This window comes from Balaenoptera ricei, chromosome 9 (assembly GCF_028023285.1).
Source record: "Balaenoptera ricei isolate mBalRic1 chromosome 9, mBalRic1.hap2, whole genome shotgun sequence".
Taxonomy (NCBI): Eukaryota; Metazoa; Chordata; class Mammalia; order Artiodactyla; family Balaenopteridae; genus Balaenoptera; species Balaenoptera ricei.
In genome coordinates this window covers 93,900,631-93,921,503 of record NC_082647.1, presented here as the reverse complement: position 1 = coordinate 93,921,503, position 20,873 = coordinate 93,900,631, and the positions used below count along the sequence as shown (strand labels likewise).

Sequence of the window (20,873 nt, the reverse complement as noted above, 5' to 3'; positions counted from 1 at the left end):
AAACTTCCTTAACATGGGAAAGGAAATAGCCACCCAAGTCCAGGGAGTGCAGAGAGTCCCATACAGGATAAACCCAAGGAGAAACATGCTGAGACACACAGTAATCAAATTGGCAAAAATTAAAGACAAAGAAAAATTACTGAAAGCAGCAAGGGAAAAATGGCAAATAACATACAATGGAACTCCCATAACGTTAACAACTGATTTCTCAGCAGAAACTCTACAAGCCAGAAGGGAGTGGCATGACATATTTAAAGTAATGAAAGGGAAGAACCTACAACCAAGATTACTCTACCCGGCAAGGATCTCATTCAGATTCGATGGAGAAATCAAAAGCTTTACAGGCAAGCAAAAGCTAAGAGAATTCAGCACCACCAAACTAGCTCTACAACAAATGCTAAAGGAACTTCTCTAAGTGGGAAATACAAGAGAAGAAAAGGACCTACAAAAACAAACCCCAAACAATTAAGAAAATGGTAATAGGAACATACATATCAATAAGTACCTTAAACGTGAATGGATTAAATGCTCCAACCAAAAGACACAGGCTCGCTGAAAGGATACAAAAACAAGACTCATACATATGCTGTCTACAAGAGACCCACTTTAGACCTAGGGACACATACAGACTGAAAGTGAGGGGATGGAAAAAGATATTCCATGCAAATGGAAATCAAAAGAAAGCTGGAGTAGCTATACTCATATCAGATAAAATAGACTTTAAAACAAAGAATATTACAAGAGACAAGGAAGGACACTACATAATGATCAAGGGATCAATCCAAGAAGAAGATATAACAATTATAAATATATATGCACCCAACATAGGAGCACCTCAATACATAAGGCAACTGCTAACAGCTCTAAAAGAGGAAACTGACAGTAACACAATAATAGTGGGGGACTTTAACACCTCGCTTACACCAATGGACAGATCATCCAAACAGAAAATTAATAAGGAAACACAAGCTTTAAATGACACAGTAGACCAGATAGATTTAATTGATATTTATAGGACATTCCATCCCAAAACAGCAGATTACGCTTTCTTCTCAAGTGCACACGGAATATTCTCCAAGAAAGATCACATCTTGGGTCACAAATCAAGCCCTGGTAAATTTAAGAAAACTGGAATCATTTCAAGTGTCTTTTCTGACCACAACACTATGAGATTAGAAATCAATTACAGGGAAAAAAACGTAAAAAACATAAACACATGGAGGCTAAACAATACATTACTGAATAACCAAGAGATCACTGAAGAAATCAAAGAGAAAATAAAAAAATACCTAGAGACAAATGACAATGAAAACACGATGATCCAAAACCTATGGGATGCAGCAAAAGCAGTTCTAAGAGGGAAGTTTATAGCAATACAAGCCTACCTCAAGAAACAACAATCTCAAATAAACAATCTAACCTTACACCTAAAGGAACTAGAGAAAGAGAAACAAACAAAACCCAAAGTTAGCAGAAGGAAAGAAACCATAAAGATCAGAGCATAAATAAATGAAATAGAAAAAAAGAAAACAATAGCAAAGATCAATAAAACTAATAGCTGGTTCTTTGAGAAGATAAACAAAATTGATAAACCATTAGCCAGACTCATCAAGAAAACGAGGGAGAGGACTCAAATCCATAAAATTAGAAATGAAAAAGGAGAAGTTACAACAGACACTGCAGAAATACAAAGCATCCTAAGAGACTACTACAAGCAACCCTATGCCAATAAAATGGACAACCTGGAAGAAATAGACAAATTCTTAGAAAGGTATAACCTTCCAAGACTGAAACAGGAAGAAATAGAAAATATGAACAGACCAATCACAAGTAATGAGATTGAAATTGTGATTTAAAATCTTCCAACAAACAAAAGTCCAGGACCAGATGGCTTCACAGGTGAATTCTATCAAACATTCAGAGAAGAGCTAACACCCATCCTTTTCAAACTCTTCCAAAAAAATCGCAGAAGAAGGAACACTCCCAAACTCATTCTATGAGGCCACCATCACCCTGATACCAAAACCAGACAAAGATACTACAAAAAAAGAAAATTACAGACCAATATCACCCATGAATATAGATGCAAAAATCCTCAACAAAATACTAGCAAACAGAATCCAACAACACATCAAAAGGATCATACACCACGATCAAGTGGGATTTATCCCAGGGATGAAAGGATTCTTCAATATATGCAAATCAATCAATGTGATACACCACATTAACAAATTGAAGAAGAAAAACCATATGATCATCTCAATATATGCAGAAAAAGCGTTTGACAAAATTCAACACCCATTTATGATAAAAAAACTCTCCAGAAAGTGGGCATAGAGGGAACCTACCTCAACATAATAAAGGCCATATACAACAAACCCACAGGAAACATCATTCTCAACGGTGAAAAACTGAAAGCATTTCCTCTAAGATCAGGAACAAGACAAGGATGTCCACTCTCACCACTATTATTCAACATAGTTTTGGAAGTCCTAGCCACAGCAACCAGAGAAGAAAAAGAAATAAAAGGAATATAAATTGGAAAAGAAGAAGTAAAACTGTCACTGTTTGCAGATGACATGATACTATACATAGAGAATCCTAAAGATGCCACCAGAAAACTACTAGAGCTAATCAATGAATTTGGTAAAGTTGTAGGATACAAAATTAATGCACAGAAATCTCTTGCATTCCTATACACTAATGATGAAAAATCTGAAAGAGAAATTAAGGAAACACTTCCATTCACCATTGCCACAAAAATAATAAAATACCTAGGAATAAACCTACCTAGGGAGACAAAAGACCTGTATGCAGAAAACTATAAGACACTGATGAAAGAAATTAAAGATGATACCAACAGATGGAGAGATATACCGTGTTCTTGGATTGGGAGAATCAACATTGTGAAAATGACTATACTACCCAAAGCAATCTACAGATTCAATGCAATCCCTATCCAACTACCAATGGCATTTTTCACAGAACTAGAAGAAAAAATTTCACAATTTGTTTGGAAACACAAAAGACCCCGAATAGCCAAGGCAATCTTGAGAAAAAAAAAAACGGAGCTGGAGGAATCAGGCTCCTGGATTTCAGACTATACTACAAAAGCTACAGTAATGAAGACAGTATGGTACTTGCACAAAAACAGAAATATAGATGAATGGAACAGGATAGAAAGCCCAGAGATAAGCCCATGCACATATGGTCACCTTATTTTTGATAAAGGAGGCAAGAATATACATGGAGAAAAGACAGTCTCTTCAATAAGTGGTGCTGGGAAAACTGGACAGCTACATGTAAAAGAATGAAATTAGAACACTCCCTAACACCATACACAGAAAGAAACTCAAAATGGATTAGAGACCTAAATATAAGACTGGACACTATAAAACTCTTAGAGGAAAACATAGGAAGAACACTCTTTGACATAAATCACACCAAGATCTTTTTTGATCCACCTCCTAGAGTAATGGAAATAAAAACAAAAAGAAACAAATGGGACCTAATGAAACTTAAAAGCTTTTGCACAGCAAAGGAAACTACAAACAAGATGAAAAGACAACCCTCAGAATGGGAGAAAATATTTGCAAACGAATCAATGGACAAAGGATTAATCTCCAAAATATATAAACAGCTCATGCAGCTCAATATTAAAAAAACCAACAACCCAATCCAAAAATGGGCAGAAGACCTAAATAGACATTTCTCCAAAGAAGACATACAGATGGCCAAGAGGCACATGAAAAGCTGCTCAACATCACTAATTATTAGAGAAATGCAAATCAAAACTACAATGAGGTATCACCTCACACCAGTTAGAATGGGCATCATCAGAAAATCTACAAACAACAAATGCTGGAGGGGGTGTGGAGAAAAGGGAACCCTCTTGCACTGCTGGTGGGAATGTAAATTGATACAGCCACTATGGAGAACAGTATGGAGGTTCCTTAAAAAACTAAAAATAGAATTACCATATGACCCAGCAATCCCACTACTGGTCATATACCCAGAGAAAACCGAAATTCAAAAAGACACATGCTCCGCAATGTTCATTGCAGCACTATTTACAATAGCCAGGTCATGGAAGCAACCTAAATGCCCATCAACAGGCAAGTGGATAAAGAAGATGTGGTACATATATACAATGGAATATTACTCAGCCATAAAAAGGAACAAAATTGAGTCATCTGTAGAGACGTGGATGGATCTAGGGACTGTAATACAGAGTGAAGTAAGTCAGAAAGAGAAAAGCAAATATTGTATATTAACACATGTATGTGGAACCTAGAAAAATAGTACAGATGAACCGGTTTGCAGGGCAGAAATTGAGACACAGATATAGAGAACAAACGTATGGACACCAAAGGGGGAAAGTGGTGGGGGGGGGATGGCTGTGGTGGTGTGATGAACTGGGAGATTGGGATTGACATATATACAATAATATGTATTAAACGGATAACTAATAAGAACCTGCTGTTTAAAAAAATAAATTAAATAAAATTCAAAAAAAAATCACACTCTCAATCTAGGTCATTTCAAGGCAATATCAATAGGTTTTATTTTATTGATGCATTCTCTCTTTAAGAAAACTTAAATCACATGGTAAGATTAATTACTCTAGATGGTTTTCTAAGTAAGTAAGCGTTCTTTAGTTCCTAAAATATATCGTATCCCTGCCACATTACAGCATAGTCTCCTAGAGCGGTGTTATGCTTTAAGATGGCCTCATTTGGGTAGCACCCAAATTATTTTCAAATTGAACTGCAAAACAAAGAAAAAAACCCGGTAATCCTAATTGAATATTGGCGTGTTGTTTCCATCTTAATTTTAATTGTGTATGTTATAAGGTCATTTAGTTTCAGATATTTCTAGCCAAAGAAAAAAAAGAAGCCGATGTGAGAACTTTAACAATATCTCCTATATCTGTCCCCCTGCCTCCTCTCCAACCCTGCTGCCACTGCCATAGTTCAAGCACCATTTCTCCTTACTAACCTCTCTTGCCTTAAGTATCACTGTCCTCAAATCTGTTCTCCACTCTGCTGCGGTGTGATCTTCCAGCATGCAAATCTGAGCCTTTCACTTCCTTGCTCAGACTTCTTCAGGAGCTCTACATTGCTTTCAGCATAAAGTCTAAATAGTCTAGTGTGGAGAACCAAGCTCTTCCTGAGGTGGTTCCTGCCTACTAGTGCAGCCTCACTTCCAGATGACTCCCACCTTTCATCTGTGCTCCAGAGACATAGAACTGACTCTCCTACGGCTCCGCAAACACGTCATGCTCTCCCTGCCTTCCCATTTCTGTGAGTTAATCTCTCTGTCTGAAACAGCCTTTCTTCTTGGCCGCCTAGTAAATTCTTGCTCATCCCTCAAGTTTCAGCTGTGTGAAGCTCTTCTGGAATTCCTGGGCAGGCTTAGGATCTACCTACCTTGTGCTTCCGCTGTACTTGATAATGCCTCCAATAAAGCAATCAGCTCAATATACTTTAATATTTTTTTCCCCACGCCTGTCTCCTTACAAATTTCTTGAGGGCAGAGGCTGGATCATCCTATCTTTGGGATGCCCAACATAATGCTTAGTACATAAGAGGCATGTAAAATATTTGATCAGTGAGTCAGTGAGTGAGGGAATGAATGGATCTGGTACCGTTTCCTTCCTGTAAACCAAACACTTAGACTTTTAAAAATTCTACATTTTCTTAGCTATGATTTGAGCTGGAGTGGGAGAGCTTACAGTTGCATGTCTTAATCTGATGATACGCTTTCAAGAGGCCACCCATCTGCATGGAACACACATACAAATAAAGCCAGAGGTTTAGTGCAGCACAACCCCTAAAGGAGGAAGCACATGAAATCACTTGAGATTTAAGAAATAGAAAGAATGGGAGTTAAAAGAAAGCAGAATAACTCAGAGGCAAATGGATTTGCCTTGGATTAAAAACAAAAAACACATTAGAAGTCTGCCCTACTGAACTTTTTCATATGAAGCTGGACCTCTCCTTAGTCCATTCCAGGCCCTTCTTCCCAGCCAGTGGCCTTATATGAACCTGCTGGTCCCATCACTAGCAATAGTGGTTTTCCTCATAGAAGTTCCAGTCAATTTTCTCCTGTTTCCAGCAAAATGCCTACTAAAATCACTGCAAAAAGAAGTGACCAACCTGAGCTTGTCATTTCCCTCAAGGAGAATATCTGGTTGATATAACTTTCCTCTCAACCTCCATCAGGTAGGAGGCAAGTAGACTCAAGGTGACTTGTTCTATTTCCAGGTAACAGAGATGCTTATTTTCCTTCCCTCCATAAACATATAGAGGACCAATTTCTGTGTATTGACCAAAGCCTGCTTTCCTTTAGACTTGTAGGTTGGTAAATTAGGGTGGAAAGGTTGACACATTTTAAAAAGAAGTATGATACAAAATTCATACTAATAATCAAGTAAGTAGAAATAATTAAGAAGAAAAGGTAAATTATTTTTATAAAATTGTAATTGCTAACCAGAGTATAAAAGGGAAGATCACTTGTGAGGTTAAGATACATTTTCATGGACATTGTACAAGATAGCATTATCAATGATTTTAGAAAGAGGATGTGTTAATTGAGATAAAACATACTTCCAATAAGTTTTGTTCTTTACTCCTTAGCGAATGTGGTAGGCAACACCAAACAGAGCAAATCTTTCAGAAAGAAACATTATATAAATGTAAACACTGATTCACACAATTACAAAGGGAACTAGATTTCATCCAAGAATTCTGAGAGTATGCCAGCAAGATAAGAGAAAACTGGGTCCATAAAAATAGATAATTTTATAAATAGACTACTCATTCATTCACAAATACTTATTCATTGTCAACTGTGTGTCAAACACTATGCAAGGTTATAGGAGTACTAAACTTACACAGTCCTGGTCTCAAGGTACAGCTTAGTGGCAAAACAACAACAACAACAAGAGTAACAACATTACACGGCTAAAAGTTACTAAAAGCATGAGTTCAGAGTGTGGCTTCACATCCTTACAAGTGTCACAACACTGTGAGAGTTCAGGCAAGTTACTTAACCTCTCTGTGCCTCCATTACCCTTTCTTTAAAACAGTAATTGTAATATTACTTTCCTCATAGTGTTGTGAGGATTTGTAAACTGCTTAACATAGTGTCTGGCACACGGTAAACACTCAATACATCTTAGCAATAATTTATTGGAATTATGACATAATGAGGTATATTTGCTGTTATGGAGATATGTGCACTGCACTGCATCTGGGCAGCATGGATGAGTTGGAAAGTGAGCGCTTTTGTCTCTGTGAAGGAGTCAGGAGATGCTCTTCAGCTTTTGAGGTGCAGCTAAGAGCTTCAGTAGGTGTTTGTGAGGTAAAGAAGAGAAGGGCATTCTCAATGAAGGAAGAAGCAGGGGGGAAGGCATAGAGACATGACAGAGGGTTATATGTCGGGGGATCCACAGGTGACTTTGCATTGTCATAGCATGGCCTGAGAAGACAGAGGATGTGGCAGGAGATGAGGATGGAGAAAGAGGTGGAGGGCAGAATGTGCATGGCCTTGCAAAGTGATTCAGACTGTGCTATATGCAATGGGAGCCACTGAAGAACTCTGAGTAGGACTCATACAGATTTGGGTACAGAGACATAACAGTAAGGGAGATCTATTTAAGAATGGGAAAGGTATTGCAATGACACTAGAAATAATGAGGTTTTGATTCTGGTGGCAGATGAGGCATGCATAAGAGATTTTTAGGAGGTAGTATAGGTAGGGTGGGCTTGGTGACTGATTGGATATGGGGAGCAGTGGGGAGAGGAGTAGACACAGATAATATCCAGGTTTTTATTTGGTCAGTTGTGGACATGGTGGTACCATTAACCAGGAAAAGAATCCTAAGAAAAGGATTAGGACTTGGACACAAGATACTGAATTCCATTTCAACATGTTTCAATCCAGTACCAGGACACATCTCTCCTGACTCAGAGCTCATTTGGTCCTGGTTGACAAAAAAGACAGACACCCATTTGACTTCAGAATCTTCCCCTTTGTTTTGTTTTGTTTCTCAGTATGTTTGACAAGGAATCATAGGCATTCCGTATATTACAATTTAAGCATTACTGAAAGCAGAAAATTTACACAAAGGATTTTCAACAACACCTTCTAACTGTATCCCCTCTATCACAACAACTTATATCCCATTTTACCGCCCCCCCCCCAAAAAAAAAGCAGCAAGAAAGGAGGCTTATGTTTGCTGTTAGGGACCTTTTGTTCTTTTTAGATTTCTCATGATCTACACCCCCAATAATTACATCAAGGTCCTCAGTATCCTAGACTCCTGGGTACCTCATTCCATCTTATTTCATAGAATGTATTTTCCAACATCCTATATTCAAATATTAAATATCCTAAATTGTATAGATTACATTTATATATTTCTCAGCTAGAGAAATTTCCCCCCTATATTTGTTTATCTTTGTGATTTTATTTTTTCTTATGTGAATTTTCTGTTTATATTCTTTAGTCATTTATATACTGAGGGGTCTCAATATTCCTGCCAATTTGTATGAACTCCTTATAATAATGTAGTTATTAATCATTTGTCATATTTTCATATTTTCTCCATACCTTTACAATGGCTTATCTCATGACTATGGAAGAGAGGTTTGTTTTAGTGTTTAATATTGAAAGCCTATAAGCTACTGCTTATAAAGAGTATTTAAGAAAAAATGAATTAAAAGTTGGACAAACTATGCAGTCTTATGTAATTTTATACAGATTCTTTCAAGAGACTTTCTTTAATCATATGCAGAACAGATTATAAAATTTATTTATGCTTATTTACTGTTCTGGTGTGCCTGTATTAAAGTGCTGACAGTTTCTAAACTGAAACATACCATAAACAAGGATGGTTTGTGGCTATCAGATGTATTTTATTCTAAAGTTAGTATTCCATAATGCCTAGACCATCTTCCAGACTTTTTCTAAAAGCACAGACTCTCAGAAGAAAAGCCATGTGCAAGCTGTAAAGACTAAATCTTTCAGATTGTGAAGCCAATTAACAAGGTTTCCTCTTAACAATATATAAAACTTGTTTTTTAATTATGACCAAGTATTTAGTCTTATAATAGGGCAAAATACTCATGTTTTTATTTTCCTCAGTGTGTCATCTTTTGCCAACAAACAACATAATTACACCAAGCAAAACAGTAACTCCATTTTGTAAATGCGCTTAACAGGAGTTTGGGAAAATCAAAAGACTATTGCCTGTTAGAATGGCTATTACCAAAAAAATAAGAAATAACAAGTGTTGGTGAGAATGTGGAGAAACGGGACTGTTTGTGCACTGTTGGTAGGAATGTAAATTGGTGTAGCCACTATGGAAAACAGTATGAAGGTTCCTCAAAAAATTAAAAATAGAACTATCAGATGATCTAGCAGTTCCACTTCTGGGTACTTATCCAAACGAAATGAAAACATTAATTTAGAAAGATATATGTAACCCCCCTGTTCACTGCAGCATCATTTACAATAGCCAAGACATAGGAACAACCAAAGTGTCCATTGATGGATGACTGGATAAAGAAAATGTGGTGTATATATATATTTAGCCATAAAAAAGAAGGAAATCTTGTTATTTGTGATAACATGGACGGACCCTGAGGGCACAATGCCAAGTGAAATAAGTCAGACACAGAGGGATAAATACTGTATGATCTCATTTATATGTGGAATCTAAAAAAAAACAAACAAAAACCTCATAGACACAGAGAAGAGATTGGTAATTGGCGGAGGTGGGGTTGTGGGGTGTGGGCAAAATGGGTGAAGGGGGCTAAAAGGTGCAAACTTCTAGTTATAAAATAAATAAGTCATGGGATGTATAGTACAGCATGGTGACTACAGTTAATAATAATGTATTGTATATCTGAAAGTTGCTAAGAGAGATCTTAGAAGTTCTCAACACAAGAAAAAAAAATTGTAACTATATATGGTGACAGATGTTAAACAGACTTATCGTGATGGTCATTTCACGATATATACAAATACTGAATCACTATATGTACACCTAAAACTAATATAATGTTATATGTTAATTATATCTTAATAAAAAAGATTGTTAATAACAAATTAACTGGAACAGCTAGTTGTTATGTCTAAAATAATCTTTTGTTCAAAGTACCTTTCAAACTATTCAGCAGGAAATAAGGGAAAGAGTGATGGAAAAAAGGTTTAAATGAATAACAGATTCTATATTTAGAAGGAAAGATAGAATCAGAAAACTCAGCATCTTGCAACTTTCAACAAAGTAACTGATTTAGGCAAAGATCATCAATTAATGCTCAAATCATTGACTGAAAGTTTGTTGGGAAACAGGGAATTCATGTGGTCTCAAAGGATCATATCATGGATTATTTATTAAATAAAGATGAAAAATACAGTTCTAATGAAACAGCACCTAGGTAGTTTACAGAAAATGTTTACCTAGAATCTAATCATAAGGAACAGTCAGACAAATCCAGAATGTGGGACATTTTATGTAATGGCTGGCCTGGGATCTTGAAAGACAATATTTAAAGAAAAAAAAAGGCTAAAGAGACATGCAACCAAATGCAATGTGTGAACTCTGAGGACTGGATAAAAAGCAAATTTGAATACTGACTCTATATTATATAGTATGGTAGTACTGTTAATCTTCGGTATCATATTATATATACATAATCCTATATAGTTACATAGGAAAATGTCCTTATTCCTAGGAAGATGCATATAGAATATTTAGAGGTAAAGCATCATGATATCTGAAACTTATTTTCAAATGGTTCACACTACACATATGAATTTAAAATATATATATTATATATACATATAAAACTATATTCACACATAAATATCAGTAAACTATCACAGCAATTAAGCAAAATGTGGCAAAGTATTTATAATTGGTGAATTTAGGTAAAGGATATATAAGTGTTCATTATACCATTCTTTGAACCTGGCTGTAGATTTGAATATTTTCAAAATAAAGAGTTGGGGGAGGTATGTTTTATGTTTATGTTGGTGATATTTTAAGCCTGGAGTAGTATGACTCAGTCATATAGTAAGTACACAGAGACACACATACCATTCCAACATTTGGTAACTCGTTCATTGCTGATGTCTATCTACATCAGCTAAACAATTCCAGATGTAAAACTGGGGGAGACAAAGAACAGTTTTCAAAGGATTTGTTTGCTCCCGACTATCTGGTGTACATCCATCTGTTCCTGGCAGGGTGCAGTGTTCCCACCTACTACTCCCAGTGACCCCAATCTGAACTATTTCCCAAACAACTCACACTTTCCAAATGAAGCCTTTGTTCATGCTGCTTCCTCAGTCTGAAACACTGTTCCTATTCCTTTGTCAAAATCTTACCCAGACTTTAAGGCTTAATTCAGATTCTTCTTCCTCTGTGAAAGTCTCTTCTAGACTGTCACCTATTCCTTCCAACTAAAAGCAATCACCCCCTGCCCTGTGGTCTCTATACCTCTTTTGAAACACATCCTCATTCTTTTTGCTTTATTGTCACTTATTCCCTAAGGAGGGAAAGTTTTGTTTAACAATGTTGCATAGGATAAAATCCACATTCCAGAATAATGTACAAGGCTCTCATGGCTTGGTGTCTGCTTCCTTTTGAGTCTTAAGTCTTGACACTCCCTTCAATGGACCAGAGCTACAATATAAGTCAATTTTCCACTAGGGACGCCTGGACCCCTAAGATCCAGGTCTCTCAATTCCATGGCCTATGAAGGAGCAAAGTGCTCCCCAGGATTCCTATGAATTCCTAGAGCTTCGCATTCTCATACAACCTGCAATGCTAGTGACTTCTCCAGGCTACCACACCATCTGCTTTCCTTTGCATTTTACCTGATTACAAAATTTAGCCCCTTCTAAATTTTGGGAAAATAAACCAGAACCTTTCCTGCAAAGCATTCGTGAGTTTGGCTGACTTTTGAGGGAGATGAAGGAGGATTTACATTTTCATGATGCTACAACTTCCCTGAAAATTTAAGTATCCACCTGCTCTTTGCCCCACTGAGGCCCAGTCACTCCATCTTGTTGGCTCCTCTTTGCTTCTTTTTTTGTCTTGTCCTCCCACTTTCCTCTTTTTATCCCTCCCAGAAAAGCTTGGCACAGCCAACCCCCAGGACTTTTCCCCCCAAGCACTTAACAAGGTATTAAACAAAACAAAACAAAAACAAAACCCTGTAGTTTCTTCCTTAAGAGAAATTCTTAGATCAGCTTTTCAGATTTTTAAAAAATCCATGTAAATCTAATCATGCCATGCTATATAGTTCCATACACATGCCATACTATTTCATACCTCAATGCTTTTGCACATTCTGCTCCTTCAGCCTAGAATGTCCTTCCCTCTGTAGCTTTCTTGGCAATTTACACTCCCCCACTCATGACTCTCCTCCATGCAGTCTTCTCTAATCCAAAGTAGTGCCCTCATCTTTCCTCTTTGGTTCGACCACTGTGCACAGTATTTACCTTTCACAGGGTTGTAATGATCTAGTGTACATGTCTGTCTTTAATGCCAGACTATGGGCTCCTTGAGAGTAAACACTGCACCTCATTGACCTTTATACTCCCAGCTTCTATCCCAGAGCCTGAACAATATAATACATGCTAAATAAATATTTATCGAATGATGAATTAAGAATGAATGAATTTTGCCTAGACCTGAGATTTAAGACTTTCTAAGGTATAAAGAAAGACTGTAAAATGTTGGAACCATCACTTGCTTCACCTTCTAATTTGGAGCATTTATAAGCTTCACAATGCCAAGGCTTCTTATTATGTCCTTTTAATTATAGCCATCCTAGTAGGTATGTAGTATTTAGTATCTCACTGTGGTTTTGATTTGTATTTACTTAATGGCTAATGATATTTAATTAATTAAGTTTTGAGGCCATACACTTTAATGAACAACCATAGTGATGAAATGTGGCATTCCATTTTAATATTAATTAATAATATTTTTAAATCATTTTGAACAAAATGGTAAAGATATTATAGTCTGTTAAATGTCGTACTTAGCAAGTATACTTCATTACAGCTCATCTTAAAAAAATTCTAACATGGCTACATAGACATAAAAAAAAAAAGTGAAAACTTCAGAGAAACTATTCAGAGATAGTTTCATATAAGACAAATTCCATATTTAGCTATTATCAAGAATAATAGAGTAATAAAACATATTTAGCTATTATCAAGTACAGGGCAAAGAGAAAAACTTTGCATCTCTTACTTGATATTTTTGTTCAAACAATTTAGTTTCTGTTGGGGTAGTATCTAAACTCCAATTCTTCTAACATGAATAAAACAGTATCCACATCTGGAACCCAGACCACGTGTGATGGCTTCACAGGGTTTGCCCATTCTTTGTTTTGAAATAAGGAGACAGAAAACATAATGTGCTCCTAGCAAAAGAATCCACATTTGCAATAAAATTAAAAGAATAAACGGAGTGATTTTATTTTTGTGTGGTGTACAGGACTGTTAAATGAAATTAGAAATTGCAATTTAAACAGTGACTTCAATGAAGCAGAATTTCAAGCACTTTTCTCCTTGATCTGGATTTTGTTTTTGAAAAATGAAAGGGCATAATATGTACATCAGTGAAAAAAGCGGGATATAATATTTGCAGGACCCATTCTCAATTACAATCCAAATGTGGTTTTTACGACCAATAAAATGTAAACCAGTCCTGCAAATAAAATGTAAAAAGGACAAATCATATACCATTTCTGGCATTTTCCCCGCCAGCCAGCTCTGGGACCAGAGAATGAGGAAAATGGTCTAGGAAGCATATCTAACAGAAATAGAAAAGTAATATGATCCTGAATGCAAAACAGGAGGATGGCATCTATAATGCACATTAGTCAGTTCCTTATCTGAATGTTGTGCCAGTTTAGGGCGGGAAGGTACGGAGAAATGGGCCAGCAAAACCACACATAAAAAAATGAAGGGCTAAAAGTACAATCTATTTTTTTTTAAATAAAAAGAAACAAAGCTTTTAGCCTGAAAAAAGAACTGAGCTATTGATGAATGATTATCTGTCTATAGGCCTTTATATAAAGATGTTTCTTCTCCCTCCAAGCAGTTAAACATAATAAAATGAGCTAAAGATTTTCAGATGTTTAGATTAGGCATAAAAAAGAATTTATTGATAAATAGATTCATTAGCCACATGAAGTGTCTTCAAAACAAAGCTGTAAGCTTAGGGGTCTTTAAGGTTTCTTTATATTGATTCGTATAACATTTACCTGGAAACAGAAGGCAAGATAAGAAGTTTCCTGGCTCTTGGATTTCTAACACTTTGTAAAACATTAGAGACAACCTGAAAATTTTATTTAACAATGTTGTCTAACCAAAGTGATTTTATGATTTGTTAAGTGTAAAGAAATATAAGACAGAGGCTAAATTTTTTTTAGTTTGCATAATTGTTATCTTATTGGAAATATACCTTCCATACTAAACTATAATCATCAAATAATCTTTATATTAAACATTTTTAGGGTTTGATGACACTTTCCAGGCATAAAAAATTAAAGGAACTTTCTCTATCTGAGTGTGATAAAATCACCGATATTGGAATTCAGGTAAGATAATTACAGTTTTTTGTTAAAGAATTAAGATTGAAAATTAAGCACAAATCAAATAATCTTTGTAGGTCATAACAGAAAAAAGAAGTGGATTGGAATTGTAACAATACATATGTGATCTTGGTTGAGCCAAGATCAACATCTGCCAATAGTCAGGTCTCCACAGCCCAAGGTGACTGAGAGGTTTGCTTTCCCATTTTTCTTGTCTACTCTCTCCCTTCCAGATGTCAGACTTACAGGATAACTAGGGATAGGTTGACATTTTACTTGTAGAATGATGAACTGCAATGTGGTGAAAGTCTTCTCATATAATGGAAGTGTTCTGTAGATAATCTGTGTTATATCATCTAACCATAACAATTGGGAGACTTTGAAAACCTACACCAGGTACTTAACAATTAGGGACTTGAGTTACTCAAACATAGTTGGTAGCATAGTTTACCAGGATGGAAAGCATGAGATAAGTAACTGGATAGGATAAATGATTATGTGCTCAAATGGTACTTTAAGAACTCATGAGAAGTAAATTTCCTAGATGTCATGTTGAGTGATATATAGGAAGTCATAAAGTAGCTATTGTGAGTAAGCCACATGTAATGTTTATCACAACATTAAGCAACTCAATTTGCTGTTAAAAGAAGAAAAGTTGTAATCATATGTCACACATGTATTGAACTAGGGCAAAATCTGGTTACTTATTAGTAAAATAATGGAAGATAACATTCTTAAAGGGAACTAATAATCTAGGAATGCGGAAACTGTTAAATGCATCAGAAACTCCATTTAAAGTATCCTGAGAGTTCAAAACCCCAAGCATTTATGAAAAACTGGGGCTAACTCAGAAAAAAAATTTTTTTAATAGAAATCCTTGTTGAGAAAAAAGGATTTATCTCACATGTGGAAAGATACTGCAAATGATAGCTGAGAAGTCCACCAGAGCATGGCAGACTTGAAGTTAAGCTCTCTTCCATGAATTTGAAATAGACTTTGCAAGTTCTAACATTACTAATAGGAGAGTGTTAAAATATTATACGAACTGGTGGGCTATAGAGAGGGCCAGACCAAACGGTGCTCTAGACTTTAGCATAGAATTCTAGTGTTCTGAAGCTCAAGGAATCTTAGAACCATTTAAACCACTCTGTAATTTTACAAGTGAGGAAACTAAGGCCCAGAGGGCTTAAATGATTAGTCCAAAGTCCTATGCCATCTCAGCAAACTAATCTAACTAATCTAGTTTTACAGAAACGAAGAGTAGAAGTGGAGAACTGCTGTTCTAAATGGTTGATTGGCAACATGACAGTGGGAAAAATTGTTTTCAAATGATTTTTGCTGTATTTCATTGCATCTGGACAATGTAATGGTACTTAAGAGGAAAATGTAACACCATTAAGAAGTCTCCTTTTAGAGGCATTAGTGTCAAGCAATGTCAATTTCCCCCAGTTTCAGACCCTGGTTCCGAAGGTTCTAGCAGGTTCCTAAGAAATCTACCTAGTAGTACATTCAATTGTATAAAGAGTTAAAAAGAACAAACACTATCTTTCAAAACAAAGATCCCAGAGAGGACTAACAACTTGCATATAGGACAAGACTGTAACTCTACAATAACAAAAGGGGTTATAATGCATGTAACCTACTAGAAGAAAAAGCCAAGAGGTTCCTGTAAGGCTAAACCATGATTTACCTACTGCAGTTCATTTAAGGATTAAACATGCATTTACATAAAACTTTATCCATGAATATGATCTAGTCAGGCTTTCAAAAGGTCTTTGACAAGGTGATAGAATAAAGTTTATTAAAATAAAAAGGTTAAGTGTTAACATTTCTAATACTGGGTTATATTTCTTATATGGTGATCAGTCACATTTGATCAACAACTACAAATCATTTAGAAGTATTAAAACCTACCATGGTGATGACATACATGGCCTCTTAATATCCATCACTTATTAATTTTAAAATGCTTCTTTGGATGAGAGAGAGGGCTGACCAAAGTCTGAGGCTACGTATCAGGAAGCCAGTGCTTTCTGCCATTTATCTCTGAGCCTACAGGTTCCAGGCCTTTTTATTTTCATTCTTTGGAGCCTGAAAAATCATACTATTTTTAGGTGCTCTGAGATTTTAGATGAAAGCGTTTACCCATATGCTAACTATATGATCATACAGCTGAGTTTGGCGTAGCTTTAAAAAATGTAACCTTTTAAAAATTGGTATGTATTGATTTTCAGTGACTTAAAGAAAATAAAACAGGGGGAATACAAGCACATGGAAATACAGAATTATTTAATTATTAGTTGCATAAGATCAGCTGTTCTAGTCAAGTTCAAGAAAAAAATTTTTTCTCTTTCTCATCATCCCTCTTTTTCTCCTCCTTGCTTTTGGAGAGAGAGAGAGAGAGAGTGTGTGTGTGTGTGTGTGTGTGTGTGTGCACTCGAGTGTTGTGGCATTTAACCTCATTTTACCTCTTCCAAGGTTCCAAGGTTCACACTTCTGGGCATGTGGTAATCCTTCTCCTCCTTCCCTCCTCCAACCCAATTACTAAGTTCCAAAAGAGATGAAACAAAGAAGGGGGAGGAGAAAGTGACACATAAGCCAATTTCACAATTCCTTATCTGGATTTACAAGAGAGGGGGAAGAGAATAAACTAAGGTGGTTAAACTGAGATGTTTAGGTTATCTTAAATTTATCAGGAAATTTTTTCTTATTACTTTAGAAGGTAACTATAGGAGATTTTCTTTTTAGCTTAAAACATTGAAAACTACATAATGATTTAATGAGAAAAAGGAGGAGAGCATTTTTACCCTGATTTGGTTTTGCACAAATCATGAACATAATAGGAATAAAAAATTACCTCATTTTAGTTTTACTGGAAACCACAGCACATGCAGTTTGAGTGTCTGGAGCCTCAGATGTATTGACTTTTTAGGATCTGGTTTTAATTACTTTCCTCAACTTTAGTTTTGTTCTGAGAACATTAGACATTCAACAGTCATGTTAAACTAAAATTATTTGGTGCTCTTTAAAGACACATTTATTTTGGAAGCAATGTTTGATACAGTCATAATTGAGGATTTCTTAAGAAACTTATTCCTTGAGCATTTTGCAAATTTAAGTAACAGACTGTCAAAGTTTGGCAAAAAACTGGTCTAACTGGGATGTTACAATACAAATAAATTGGAAGCTCTGTCTTATTAAGTTGTTTGGATAAAACAAAAGGAATAAATAAAATTATTTACTCTAGTTGCTTTTTATATTCCCTTAATCTAGTTTTTATTTCTCATTCCCTTTTTTGGGGAATGAAGTATGCTATAAATACATTAATGCAATATCCATACATATGAATGTGCATATTTTTCTTTATGCAGGTTATTTGAGAGTGAAAACCTTGGAGATTGACAAAAGTTTTATTATTTCAGTTTTCATATGTTGAGGTAGTTGATTAAGAAACAGCACTAAAGAGGAGAGAATCAGGTTTAGTTATGTCTCACCACAAGGACTTACACATGTGTGTACGTACTGAAAATATGCCTGTGTGTGTTTACATGCAAGTATGTATGTAAATGTATACCTATGTGTAGTATGTGTGCAAATTAAATATTTACAAGTTTTAGCATATGTTAGATTACATATATTTACATGTAACTACATGTAAGTATATACCTAATTGTCTAGTACATGTGTGTAAATTAAATATATGTACACATCTAAGTGGTTGTTAGACTACATGAATATGTCAATGTGTGTGGATATTTATTACGCCCAAATTGTGTATAGAGATGTTATAAGATTATTTATTTCTGGGCTAACACCAAATAAATGATGGTCAATATTCAAGACAAATAAAAATTAGTTTGTTAAAGAATTATCTTTTTGTTTATACTTTAAAAGTTAATTATCTATGTAAATGGCAAGGCTCTTTTTCCTATGGTAAGGAGATTCAGAATATGCTCTTAGAAGGAATAATTTTTTAAATTAATTAATTAATTAATTAATTTATGAATTCATGGCTGTGTTGGGTCTTCGCCTCTGTGCGAGGGCTTTCTCCAGTTGCGGCCAGCGGGGGCCACTCTTCATCGCGGTGCGTGGGCCTCTCACTGTCGCGGCCTCTCTTGTTGTGGAGCGCAGGCTGCAGATGCGCAGGCTCAGTAGTTGTGGCTCACGGGCCTAGTCGCTCCGCGGCATGTGGGATCTTCCCAGACCAGGGCTCGAACCCGTGTCTCCTGCATTGGCAGGCAGATTCTCAACCACTGCACCACCAGGGAAGCCCTAATTTTTTTTTTTTACAAACAAAAAAATTTTATTGAAGTACAGTTGAATTATAATGTGTGAATTTCTGTTTTACAGCAAAATGACGGTGATAAATTTATATATACATTCTTTTTCTTTTCTTTTTTCTTTTAACATCTTTATTGGAGTATAACTGCTCTACAATGTTGTGTTAGTTTCTGCTGTATAACAAAGTGAATAAGCTATACATATACATATATTCCCATAACCCCTCCCTCTTGCATCTCCTTCCCACCCTCCCTATGCCACCCCTCTAGGTGGTCACAAAGCACCGAGCTGATCTCCCTGTGCTATGTAGCTGCTGCCCACTAGCTACCTATTTTACACCGGGTAATGTTTATATGTCAGTGCTACTCTCTCACTTCGTCCCATCTTACACTTCCTCCTCCGCGTGTCCTCAAGTCCACCCTCTACGTCTGCATCTTTATGCCTGTCCTGCCCCTAGGTTCTTCAGAACCATTTTTTTTTTTTTTTTAGATTCCATATATATGCGTTAGCATATGGTATTTGTTTTTCTCTTTCTGACTTACTTCACTCTGTATGACAGAATCTAGGTCCATCCACTTCACTACAAATAATTCAATTTCGTTTCTTTTTATGGCTGAGTAATATCCCATTGTATATATGTGCCACATCTTCTTTATCCATTCTTCTGTCGATGGACAATTAGGTAACTTCCATGTCCTGGCTATTGTAAATAGTGCTGCAATAAACATTGTGGTACATGTCTTTTTTTTTTTTTTTTTTTGGCTGTGTTGGGTCTTTGTTTCTGTGCGAGGGCTTTCTCTAGTTGCGGTAAGCAGGGGCCACTCTTCATCGCGGTGCGCGGGCCTCTCACTATCGCGGCCTCTCTTGTTGCGGAGCACAGGCTCCAGATGTGCAGGCTCAGTAGTTGTGGCTCATGGGCCTAGTTGCTCCGTGGCATGTGGGATCTTCCCAGACCGGGGCTCGAACCCGTGTCCCCTGCATTGGCAGGCAGATTCTCAACCGCTGCGCCACCTGGGAAGCCCCATGTCTCTTTTTAAATTATGGTTTTCTCAGGGTCTTTGCCCAGTAGTGGGATTGCTGGGTCATAAGTAGTTCTATTTTTAGTTTTTCAAGGAACCTCCATACTGTTCTCCATAGTGGCTGTATCAATTTACATGCCCACCAACAGTGCAAGAGGGTTCCCTTTTCTGCACACCCTCTCCAGCATTCATTGTTTGTAGATTTTTTGATGATGGCCATTCTGACCGGTGTGAGGTGATACCTCATTGTAGTTTTGATTTGCATTTCCCTAATGATTAGTGATGTTGAGCATCCTTTCATGTGTTTGTTGGCAATCTGTATATCTTCTTTGGAGAAATGTCTATTTACGTCTTCTGCCCATTTTTGGATTGGGTTGTTTTTTTGATATTGAGCTGCATGAGCTGCTTGTAAATTTTGGAGATTAATCCTTTGTCAGTTGCTTCATTTGCAAATATTTTCTCCCATTCTGAGGGTTGTCTTTTCGCCTTGTTTATGGTTTCCTTTGCTGTGCAAAAGCTTTTAAGTTTCATTAGGTCCCATCTGTTTATTTTTGTTTTTATTTCCATTTCTCTAGGAGGTGGGTCAAAAAGGATCTTGCTGTGATTTATATCATAGAGTGTTCTGCCTATGTTTTCCTCTAAGAGTTTTATAGTGTCTGGCCTTACATTTAGGTCTTTAATCCATTTTGAGTTTATTTTTGTGTATGGTGTTAGGAAGTGTTCTAATTTCATCCTTTTACATGTAGCTGTCCAGTTTTCCTAGCACCACTTATTGAAGAGGCTGTCTTTTCTCCATTGTGTATTCTTGCCTCTTTTATCAAAGATAAGGTGACCATAGGTGCGTGGGTTTATCTCTGGGGTTTCTATCCTGTTCCGTTGATCTATATTTCTGTTTTTGTGCCAGTACCATACTGTCTTGATGACTATAGCTTTGTAGTATAGTCTG

At 36.3% G+C, this 20,873-nt stretch overlaps 2 protein-coding genes across 2 annotated transcripts in view; one reads left to right on the top strand and one right to left on the bottom strand.

The window, feature by feature from the left end:
- Positions 1-20,873, top strand: part of FBXL13 (F-box and leucine rich repeat protein 13) — a 190,347-nt gene that overhangs the window by 150,705 nt on the left and 18,769 nt on the right. Inside the window, exon 18 of the mRNA XM_059932534.1 lies at positions 14,550-14,633. Within this exon, the coding sequence (XP_059788517.1) occupies positions 14,550-14,633 (84 nt within the window). The remainder of the gene's footprint in view (positions 1-14,549; positions 14,634-20,873) is intronic.
- LRRC17 (leucine rich repeat containing 17) overlaps positions 1-20,873 on the bottom strand; it is a 171,312-nt gene that overhangs the window by 144,381 nt on the left and 6,058 nt on the right. The window lies entirely within an intron of this gene.